The 11,964-nt window shown below is 41.4% G+C and overlaps 1 protein-coding gene across 1 annotated transcript; it reads right to left on the bottom strand.

Moving 5' to 3' along the window:
• Nucleotides 1-7,072: 7,072 nt before the first annotated feature.
• Nucleotides 7,073-8,050, bottom strand: LOC129688745 (olfactory receptor 52N4). Its single transcript, XM_055623706.1, has one exon. The coding sequence runs from the start codon at nucleotides 8,048-8,050 to the stop codon at nucleotides 7,073-7,075; it is 978 nt and encodes a 325-aa protein (XP_055479681.1).
• Between the last annotated feature and the right edge of the window lie 3,914 nt (nucleotides 8,051-11,964).

The raw sequence follows: 11,964 nt of genomic DNA, 5'->3' as shown, positions 1-11,964 counted from the left end.
GTGTGTGTGCTTGCATGCACGTGCAAGTAAGATTATTCACACTAGTGTAGTTGATTGCCAGTAAATAAAGATTAAATTCATCTTCACGGACAACTGTGTAGTATGTACTAAAATGCCACAAGTTGTTGCAAAGAGAAGAATATCATGACTTGTTTCTAAATGTCCTTGACTAGACCAACTCTGCTTTTGGTAGTGGCCATACAAAACATGCCAACGGTGAAATTAAGGAAAGCAGAGGGATATATGAAACAAAGATATAAAATGTATTTCTGATATATGTGCTCTATTCTGAAGAGTATTTTCAAAGCTTCTATCAAGGTAATGACTCTAACTACAGCTTTAATTATTTCAACTAAGTTGAAACCATTTTAAATCTTATTCTGAATACCCATCAAGAGATCTACATTCACATCAAAGTAATACCTAATAACCACAGAATACATTTTGCCAAAATAAATTTCGGTATATCTTACTCCTTACATCCCTGCACTCAGGAGGCAGAGGCATGAGGATCTCTGTGAATCCCAGGGCAGCCAGAGTTACACACAGAGAAGCCCTGTCTTTGAAAAAAAAAAAAAGAAAGAAAGAAAGAAAGAAAGAAAGAGAGAGAGAGAGAGAGAGAGAGAGAGAGAAAGAAAGAAAGAAAGAAAGAAAGAAAGAAAGAAAGAAAGAAAGAAAGAAAGAAAGAAAGAAAGAAAAAGAAACAATCTTAAGTTATCTGATGCAGAAATAAATTATATTTTCTGGTCAATACACAACTATGATTCATCTCTGATGTGCCTTCTCTACTATCCAATCTAGTAAACATAAGTTACAGTTTTTAATAGAAGCTCATATAGCCCAATAGCAAAACATGGCTGTTTCTTCTTCTTACATAGCCTTTTTTAATTGCAAGAAAATAAAATAAATAATTTCATGGGGAAAATTTTCTTTCAGGACTTATGTACTTGTATTTTATGTGCAGGAGTGCTTTGCTTGGATGTGTAAATGTGTTGTGTTTGTGTCTGGTAACCCAACTAGGCCAGAAGAGGGAGCTGGGTGCCTTGGAGTGGACTGGGAAGCAGAAGGTTTGGGTCCCTGTGTGGGTGTTCTCTTCAAACAGCCCATCCTCCTAACCCCCGAGCTGACTTTTCAGCCTTCATACACTGTTTTAAAAGTGGTGGTCACAGAAATATCATCTTAGTTTTCTGATGTAAGCAATCCAAGAAATACTTAGTGCATTTCTTGTGCTGGTCATACACAACCACAGTGCAAAAGCATTTCCGTTACCTCAAAAGGAACCTTAATACTTAATCGTTTTTATTACCTCTCCTCTTTAATTCAAAAGGCATTAATTTTCTTTCTGTTTCATGAATTTATTTATTCAAGACACTTACTATAAGTGGCATAACGCAGTCTTTTATGTCTAGCTCATTATTGCAAGTATATCAATCTTCCATTTCTTTATGTCTGAGTAACCTCTGGCACTGATAATATTCATTTGTGTTTATACCTCAGCCCTGGATGAACATTTAGGGTTGTTTACATTTTTAAGCTCTTTTCTTTAAAAAAAAAAAACTGAAAATATCTTTTTTTTAACAGGTGTAGTAGATTTTGTGTAGGAAAATCCCAAATAATTCACAGTAATACTGTTACATCCTATTTAGAAATTAGCACATGATCACCACAAAAAAGCAGTTGTATTTCTATATATTGACAATGAGGAGTCAAAAAAGTAAAATCAAGAAGTAATTTCCTGTGTAACAAATATGCTTTGTAAAGAAAGTGCAAGGCACCAGAACTACAAACTGTAACACATTGCTAAAAGGAACTTAAAAAGAAGTCTTGCAACTGATGGGCAGAGTGAATGGAATTTTATGTAAAAGTGGGAAATAGTAAGAGCTGGAGGGGATGGGAACTCCACAAGGAGAGCAACAGAACAAGATAATTTGAACACAGGGAACTTCCTAGAGACTCATACTCCAACCAAGGACTATTCTGGAGATAACCTAGAACCCCTGCACAGATGTAGCCCATGGCAGTTCAGTGTCCAAGTGGGTTACATAGTAATGGGAAGAGGGACTGCCTCTGACATAATCTGATTGGCCTGCTTGTTGATCACCTCCCCCTGAGGGGGGAACAGCCTTACCAGGCCACAGTAGAGGACAATGCAGCCACTTTTGATGAGAACTGATAGACTAAGATCAGAAAGAAGAGGAGAACCTCCCCTATCAGTGGACTTGGGGAGGGGCATGCATGCAGAAAGGGGAGGGAGGGTGGGATCGGCAGGGGAGGAGGGAGGGGCTTATGGGGGGGTACAAAATGAATAAAGTGTAATTAATAAAAAATTAAAAAAATAAATAAATAACATTTTGGAGAATCCAGAAAAAAAAAAAAAAAAAGAAGTCTTGCTAAAGAAGACCGAAGGAAGTAGGAGGATTTACTAGGTTGGAGGATGAAAAGTTATTACATCGCTGTCTGAAGGTTCCACATAGTGAATGAAACTACTACCAAAGTCTAACTGCCTTCTCCTTTTTACCCTTCTGAGGACCAAGCCCCAGTGCACCGCACATGCTGGCAAACACTCTACCACTGATTCCCAGCCCTTCAGCAATTTTTCTCTTTATTTTTTTTTAAAAGGTGTGTGTTAATAAATTCTTACAGAATTTTATGCACTGGATCTTTTCCTTTTATTAAAAATAGTTTATTTTCTCATATAATATATTCTGATAACAGTGTCCCCTTCCTCTACTCCTCCCAGCTCTTCACTATCTTCCCTCCCATCCAAATACACTCACACAGGATGCTAGGACATAGCAACAAATCATAACAAAATAAAATATGATAAGATAAAATGAAAACTTTATCACATCAAGATTGGACAAGACAAGTCAACCCCAAGAGAAGGCACAAAAACCAGAGACCAAATCATTGACACACTCAGGAGATCCTTAAAAATAATAAACTGAAAGCTGTACTATATACTTAGAGGATCTAGCACAACTGTGTCAGCCCCAAGCTTGCTGCTTCAGTCTTTGAGTTCATGTGAACCTTCCTCGGCTGATGTGGAGGGCCTTATTTTCCTGGTGTCCTCTGCCCTCTCTGACTCTTACGCTGTTTCTGGTTCCTCTTCTGCAAGGTTCCCTGAGCACTGATGGGAGAGATTTGGAGACATCTCGTTAAGAGATGTGTGTTCCAATGTCTCTCTCTCTCTCTCGGGCATGTGTGTAATATGTGCCTGTAGGTCTATGTTCCCATCTGATGCAGGAGAAAGCTTCTCTGATAATGGCTGAATAAGGCTCTTACCCCTGAATAGAGCACAATATCCTCAGGAGTAATTTTATTGTTACTTTCTTTTAGACCAGTAGTATTTTGTATTACCCTATATTTTTGTACTATCTAGTCTGAGATTCATGATCACCCATGCAGTGTTGGATATTGGATCCATCTCATGGAATGAGCTTTAAGTCAAATCCAATACTGGTTGGTTATTCACAAAAGCTTTGTGCCACCATTGCCCTTGCACTATCCGTCAAATAAACAGATCATAGGACAGATCATAGATCTAAGGAGTTGCAGCTGTGTTGGTGTTTGTGTTTTCCTTTTGGTAGCCTGCAGAGTAACTTCCAACACCAAAGAGTACAACATAGAGATAAAGGCTCTCTGGAAGGACCAGCTGGACCTCTTCATATTCAATGAGTTTTATGGGTGTTATATTCAGCAATGGGCTCTTTATGTCAGTTCTCAGAGGGTAACCTTTGGCTTGGCAAGAGCTTGGATTGTTTGTCGATTCCCAAGAAATCCTTTGGCCAACAACTCAATCGTATGTAACACAGTACCAGTACTGGAAGTTCATTTGATGACACAAGATTGCCGGTTGGGATTCTGTCTCCTCCATTGTTGGGTCTTTTATGTGGTTTGGGTAACTGTTGCCTCATAAAATAATCTAGGCAATGTTCCTTTTGTTTTTATTTTGTGGAATACTTTGAGGAATATTGGCATTAACTCTTCTCTGAAAGCCTGGTAAAATTCTGTGCTAAAACCATCTGACTCTGAGGGTTTTTTTGGTTGGGAGACTGTTAGTGATTGTTTCTACTTTACAAAGGGTTATAGGTCTGTTTAAATTTCTTGTCTGATCTCGATTTAACTTAATTAACTGGTGTTATATATTTGAGGAAAAAAATCCAGTTTGGTGGAGTGCAGGTTTTTAAGGAATGTCCTTATGATTTGTAGATTTCCTCAGTGTCTTTTGTGATGAAGACCTTTTCATTTCTGACTTTGGATATTCTCTCTCTGCTTTTAGTTAATTTGGATAAGGGTTTGTTGATCTTGTTGATTTTCTCAAAGAACCAACTCTTTGTTTCATTGATTCTTTGTCTTTTTCTCTTTGTGTTTTGTTGACTTCAGCCCTGAGATTGATTGTTTCTTGCCATTGCGCCTTTGAGTGTGATTTCTTCATTTTTCTCTAGAGCTTTTGGGTGTGCTGTTAAGTAGCTAGTAGATCTCCCCAGTGTTTTGTTGTTTTGTTTAGTTTTGTTTTGTTTTGTTTTGTTTTGTGTAGACACTTAGTGTTATGACTTTCCCTCTTAGAACTTCCTCCATTGTGCTCCTTAAGTTTAGGCATCTTGGGTATTCCTTTTTATTCAGTTTTAGAAAGTGTTTAATTTTTTTTCTTATTTTCTATCTTGACCCATTTTTCCTTCAGTAGAGAGTTTTCAATTTCCATGAGTTTGTAGGCTTTCTGTTTTTTTCTGTTGTTGTTGTTGATATCCAGCTTTAATCCATGCTAGTCTGATAGGATATAGGGAGTTATTTCAATTTTCTTTTATCTAGTGGCCTTGAATTTTGATAATATTCAACTCCTTTTCCCCAACTGCTCTCAGATTCACCCCCTCCACCTTCACCTCCCTACCCACGCAATTTTGTGACTGCTTCTTTCTTTTTTTAAAATGGCAAACAGAAAACAATCCAGTCATCTTCATGCTGTCCAACTACCCTTGAAATGCTGTCTCCCCTTCCAAGGCAATGATATTTTTCACCAATGAGATCTCTTTAAGAAATCATGGTGTAGCTACAAACATAAAAGAACCAAGTTTTCTGGTTGATGTAAAATACTCCTGATAAGTACCACTTGCCCTATCAGTGGACTGGGGAAGGGGCATGGGAGGAGAGGGAGAAAGGACGGGGTTGGGATGGGTGAGGGGAGGGGGCTAGAGTCGGGATATAAAGTGAATCAATTGTAATAAATAAAAAATAAATGAAATATATACATCATTACCTGAATGAGCAGATGAATGCTATACAGGTTCACTCTTTTAAAATATGTATTTTCCATATGTTACTAACAGTTTAAAAGAGCTCAACTGTATCTTTGTCCTGAAAAGAAAGAAAGAAAGAAAGAAAGAAAGAAAGAAAGAAAGAAAGAAAGAAAGAAAGAAAGAAAGAAATGCTGCCTACCCTGAAGTGTGATGGGCCTGCAAGTTTAAGGAAAACTTACTCTCCCTCTCCCACAAGCCAGCAAATTTCAATAGCTCCTCAGCTCATGGTGTGATTCTGTGCCCATCTTCCCCACCCATGATGATATTTCGCCTGGTTTGGGTGTGCATAGCTCTTCTGCATGCTGTCACAGTTCCCATGAGTGCCTATGTGCATGCACCATTTCTCGCAATCCTTCCGTACAGTCGTCGGTGAAAATCTCTGAGCCTTGTGGTGGATCTGAGAGTGGAAAAGGTACTTTTGCAAACTAGGGTAAGCCTGCCAAGCTTCTTCCCCGTTTAGTGGCCAGTCGTGTCAGTTGCCACCTAGCTTCCTTGATGAGGGTGGAGAGACTTGCTGATCCATGGGTGTCCCAATCAGAGTAGACTGCCTGGCCAGTGAGTCACAGCATCCTCGTTTCCAGCTCCTGAAAGCCGCGACTGCATGCTCATGCCACTACCCCTGGCTGTTTTACGTTAGCTCTGAGGATCACAGAATTCTTGTGATTGCATGACAAGGCACTTTACCAAGGAAGCCATATCCCAAGTTTTTAAATAATTTTATACATGTGCGAATTTCACACATTACACTTTATTTACATCATTTCCATTCCTTTCTATAACCCCTCTCCTCTCCTGTCTCCATCCCACCTCAAATTTATGAACTCTTCTTTAATTATGCATAAATGCATATGTACATTATATATTAATATACATTACATCACCACGTCCATTTAGTGTTGCTGACTATGTACATGTTTTAGGCTGACCACTTGGATAATGAATTAGGGGGATAGCTCCTAAGGAAAACTTAGTCTCCTCTCTCAGAATCCACTGTCCTCTAGTAGTTCTTCGTGTGAGGTATAGCCTTGTGAAATTTCCCACATTCACTGTGGAATGTCCACTGGCGATGTCATTGTGAAGATCTTGTTTTAGGCGATCACACTGTTGGGCTTTCATAGGAGCAGCTTCCCGTTCTCTCCAGAAGGTACCATCTAGCAGCAGGTGCCCTCCTCTTCTAATAATATTCCTTCTTATTTGTCTATTATTTTTCCTGAGCTTTAGGTATATAAGTTCCAATTTAGTTGCCTCACTGGGTTTGGACATCCTATAGTACCTTTTGACGAGTTCTGTATCTCTGTAACAGTCTCCAGCAACTATTTTAAAGATAGTGTCATCTTACAGGCCATTAAATGTGATACAGTATAAAAGTATTTGTGGAATGAATGAATGAAATTTGATGACTATTTTGAGAGAAAGAATCTTTTCTTTACTGCTGGACAAAGAATAGTAAGAATAAAGATTGTGTTTACTTTCCTTGTAAGAATCAGCTCAACTAATGAAACATTAAATATACTATATTATAAAAATTACATTTGATATATTAAAATAAGATTCAACATCCTTATGCTTTACTCATGTTTCATTAGGTTTTGTCAATGAAACGTTGTCTCTCCAGTTGATTAGTTCTTCCAAAGAGTGAGAAGCTAGAGTTATAGAAAGACTGGTGGGCCTCCCAGGAATGTTGAGGAATACAACATTTAGCAAGGTCTAGTTTTTAGTGCCTTATTCTGTCAGCTCCTGCCTAAACAAGCAATTAGAAGTAATTCTCTGTTACCCTAGCAAAGCTTGGGTATGCCATGGGTTTTGGAACCCCTAGACCCTGAAAGAATCCTTATGACACAGTCTCGAATCTGCTTGGTCTTCACTCCATAAACAACAGGGTTCATCGTGGGAGGCAAAAGCAGGTAAATGTTGGCCACAATGATGTGGCAAGATGGAGGGATGGTGTGGCCCCCAAAGCGGTGGGAAAAGAAGGAGAAGAAGGCTGGGCTATAGGAGAAAACAATGGCGCAGATGTGGGCAGTGCAGGTGCTGAAGGCCTTCTGCCGGGCGTCTGCTGAGGACAGGCTGACCACTGCCCTCAGGATCATGGTGTAGGAGACTGAGATGCACAGGATGTCAAAGCCCCCAATCAAGAGGGCCACCATCAGGCCATAGATGGCATTGATCTGAACACTGCCACATGACAACTTGGCTACCGACATGTGGTCACAGTAGGTGTGGTTTATTATATTTCCTCTACAATAGGGCAGGCGCTTAGTAAGAAATGTGAATGGAATAATTAGCAGCACCCCCCTTAGGAAGGTGGCAAACCCAACCTTGGCAATGACAGGGTTGGTGAGGATGGTGGAGTAACGCAGAGGGTAGCAGATGGCTACGTAGCGATCCAGAGCCATGAGCATGAGCACCCCAGACTCCATCCCCGTGAAGGTGTGGATGAAGAACATCTGGACCAGACAGTCGTCAAATCCAATTTCCTTGAGATGGAACCAGAAGATGCAGAGGGCTTTCGGGATTGTACTAGAGCACATGACAAGGTCTGTGAGAGAAAGCATCGCTAAAAAGTAGTACATGGGTCTGTGTAAGGAGTCCTCAAAGAAGATGAGGTAGAGGAGCCCACAGTTCCCCACCATAGCCACTGCATACATGGAACAGAAGGGGAAGGAAATCCAGACGTGCATGTCTTCCAGGCCCGGGATCCCATTCAGAACGAAGGAAGCTGGGGTCACCTCTGTGTTATTCTGCGCTAACATGACCAGGCGAGTTCCATAATTCAATTGCTTAAAACTAGGTAGGTTTCTCTAAAGAAAGAACAAAAAAATATATAGGTTGTAATTACTATTAATAGCTCTCTTCTGCTTTTAAAAACTGTACAATACATTTTAATGTTCAATCAACCAGATGAATAATTTTGTTTGTGTTGTTACTTATTATTAAATAATTGAGTCATTCAGGAAATCATGGTTGATCAGATTTTTACTCTGAATTTTTGAAAGATACATTTTCATCCTTGTAGATTAATACACTGTATTCTATTATAACTTTTTTAAAGGGGCCTTTTTTTAGAGTGCCTTGCTCAATTGTGAATAACAATACATGTCTTACTAGATATGTTCTTAAAAAGTAGTTTGGTCTAAACATGTTGGCTGCATGCCTATAATACCAGAATCGGTGAGAGTGAGGCAGGAGAGTTCAAGTCCAGTTTGGAATATACTGTAAGACAAAAGAAGAAAGAAAAAAAGAAAGAGAGAGAGAGAGAGAAAGAAAGAAAGAAAGAAAGAAAGAAAGAAAGAAAGAAAGAAAGGGAGGGAGGAAGGATGGAAAGAAAGAATGAAAGGAAGGAAGAAAGGGAGGAAGAAAGAGAGAAAGAGAGGGAGGAAGGGGAGAGAGAGAAAGGAAGAAAGAAAAGAAGGAAGGAAGGAAGGAAGGAAGGAAGGAAGGAAGGAAGGAAGGAAGGAAGGAAGGAAGAAAGAGGGAGGGAGGAAGGAGGGAAGGAGGGAAGAAGGAAGGAAGGAAAGAAAGAAATGATTTCATCGTTTCAGAGATCATTAAACACTTAGGAGAGACTTTTAACATTCTTCTTACTCAGTCACTGATGTTTATCATTAGTTACTGATGCTCAGTTCAAAGGATTCTGAAAATAGTTGGGTGATTTATTTCCCAGTAGATCTTAGTGTCTCACAAATCAATGAAATCTTTTATTAAATTTTCTCATGCTTCATGCTTTCTCATTATTGTCTTTTAACGTACTAAACTATGATAAATTTTGTTTCCAAATTGTATGTATGGTCATAGGCCAAGAGCAGCTAATGGTGCCTAGGATGGTGAGTCCTTTGATTTATTTTTTCTACAAAATAAACAATAGCATCCTGAAGCGTCCTCTTGCTACAAATCCCCTGACTTACTTTCCTCTGAGATTTCCCACGCCTCTTAAGTATATCATATATGTTTCATATACATGCTTCAATATGCATACATTGTACATACGCAGTTAGTATTACTCTCTTCCTAAAGGTTATCAAGTCTTTGCCTCTGTTATCTGTCTCCATTTAACATGTATTTTCCAATAAAGTGTTGTCATCTTTGATATTTATTGTTTCATCTATACTCTCTGCCCTTTCACATTTTTGTTTTTTATAATCATAAAAAATGGAACCCATTTTAATTAGTTTCTTGGGGAGGGGATCCATATAAAACAGAAGTTATATTTCGGTAAAGCCTTCCAGGCTGGGCACATGAGCTACCAGGCAGTTTCCGGTCAAGCCCATGAGCATCTCCTCCTGGGACACAAACCAGGAAACTGACTGAACCCATCCTGACTTTCTTCTCTATCTTCTCCATCCAAAGCCGGGAGCGCAGCCTGGAGAAGCACTGGTCACGCTGAGCCCCAGGCAGTCCGCACCAACGAGGACCAAAAGGCTTGTTGTCATGCAGCTCGTGTGGATGCAGGGCCTGGGCACTGGCCCTCTTTTCCCCACCGCAACCCCTGAGCCTTCGCTCTGTGGTGCCCCGCGACCCGCCTGACCCTGGAGCTGCCAGAGGTGGCGCCTGCACCCGGCCCCCCGCGCCCCAGCTGCTGTGACTTCTGCGGCACTGGATCCCGGCCCCCCCGCCCCCTGCACCCCGGCGCCTGTGGTCTCCCGTCGCCCGAGGTCTTCTCACCTAACCTGGGAACGCGCCGGAGCTGCAGGGGGCGGGAGCAGACCACCCACCCGCAGCTCACCGGCTACTCGGGACGCGCAGCAAGACCGGGATGACCGGCCCCACCGCGGCCAAAGGATGGCTCAGACCGGCCCAGTGCCACCTGCGCCACCGTGAGCCCGGCCACCACTGTGCTGCCTATGAAGCCCGAAGCCTCACTTGTATCCGGGCACTTCTGCTGCCCCCACGCAGCTCCAGCCGTTCCCACGCACCAGGGACGTCCCCTGTCCAAAGTATAAGTGGTGCTTACTGAACCCCGAGGACCAGGCTGGGCAGCGTGGCCACTGAGGAGCTTCGGCCACACCCACAAGACGAGGAGGACGCCACTCCTCCAGCCCCCCCCCCCCCCCCGACTGAAGGGCCCAGGGGAGGAGGACAGGAGCCTCTTAGACAAGTTTGTTTGCGAAATGGTGCGGTAATTGTGTCCTCATTCCCTCAGGTCCACAAGTAGGTTGAGTCTGGATGTGTTGGAAAAAACTGCCTTCTAGTGTACTTACTATCTGTGATATTTTTAAATAAAATTGTGTGTAAGTGTCCTTGAAAAATCTTGTATTACCATAGACCATAACAAGAGGGCATTTTCACCTGCCTCCTTTGTTTTTATAAGAACTGGTTGGTTGTTTTTATAAGTTTAGCATCATTGTAGAAAAAAGTTTTATATTTAATATTTCTAATCATATTTCATATTCGTTTCTCATCCCAGAGGAAAATTATTGAATCCCAAGTTCTCCATTTGCTCCCAAACTCCATTTCCAACTTAAGTATTTGGAGTGCAGAAGTGGGGTTCTGCACTTCCGCTCTTTTTTGTTTGTTTGTTTGCTTTGTTTTGTTTTGTTTTGAAAACAATGACTATCTGCCATGGAACAATGTGGAGAATTCCCACAAGTCTGTCCAGCTGGAAGTTCACAGCTCGATGGAGAGCTGCTACAAGTTCTTTAGCAACTGTGGCAGAACTAAAATCCAGTGCCCAGGATCCCAAAGGCACATAGGACTCTCTCTCTCTCTCTCTCTCTCTCTCTGTGTGTGTGTGTGTGTGTGTGTGTGTGTTCCTGATGCTGAAGGTTTGAAGAGAAATTGTAGTTTTCAGGAAGGACTTCTTGAAGAGAAGCCATCTGCACTTTCCCAGCAATACTGGGAAGACAAACAACCCACGCAACATAAAAATCAGAGTGACGGAGTCATAGGAGGTGCTTGACACATAGGCATGTGAGGACCGGGTCATGATGGGAATCTTGAGGCAGGAGCTAGCACACCAGTAACCGTGATATACCGGTATCAATAACTGCTTGGATCGTGGAGATTAAACGAGAAGGAATTCACAGGAGTCCTGAGCTGATTCTGCAGGCCGTGTACAGCCTACCGGCGAGGCTTCCCTTCTCCCCTGAATCCCCAGCGCCCAGACTTGAGGCTGCTCATCACGGAGGACTGTCCTTGACTAGACAGGCCCCAAAGAACAGGAGATCCACGGGCCCTTTCTGCCTGGCTTTGTGAAGGGAACTCTGAATAGGTGTCTGGAGCAGCCGGATGGCTCCCAGTTCCCTAATTCCCTAGAGCACTATTAATTCAAATACATATGATTGCCCTCAGAAATGTTGTCAGTTAAGTCCATGGAAATTCCACCAATTTATTAGCATACCTAGATTTGAGATCCGATTTTTATCAGTTCATATACACAGCGAAGTGTTTAAAAATGAACAGAATTTATTTTAGATAGATCAGAAAAATAATACATACGCATACATACACATGTAAAGAAGATAACTTAAAACTTGGGCATGAAATAAATATTTGATGAATCTCTGTAAATATAATTTTTTTTGTTTGTTTGTTTACTTGCTTGTTTGAGAGAGTCTTATGATGTAGCCTTGGTGGATCAGAACTTGCTGCTGGCCTTGAATCCAAACTGACTGACTCTGCCTCCCTGGAGCTGGGTTCATACACCACCATGCACAGCAAGGCATTTCTC

This window comes from Psammomys obesus, unplaced genomic scaffold (assembly GCF_907164565.1).
Source record: "Psammomys obesus unplaced genomic scaffold, mPsaObe1.curated_primary_1811, whole genome shotgun sequence".
In the NCBI taxonomy this organism is placed as follows: Eukaryota; Metazoa; Chordata; class Mammalia; order Rodentia; family Muridae; genus Psammomys; species Psammomys obesus.
Note: the sequence above shows the minus strand (reverse complement) of the source record. Positions and strands in the feature narration are given on the sequence as shown.

Excerpts from the sequence above, each read along its gene's own strand:
- LOC129688745 (XM_055623706.1), bottom strand. The coding sequence starts at position 8,050 with ATGTTAGCGCAGAATAACACAGAGGTGACCCCAGCTTCCTTCGTTCTG.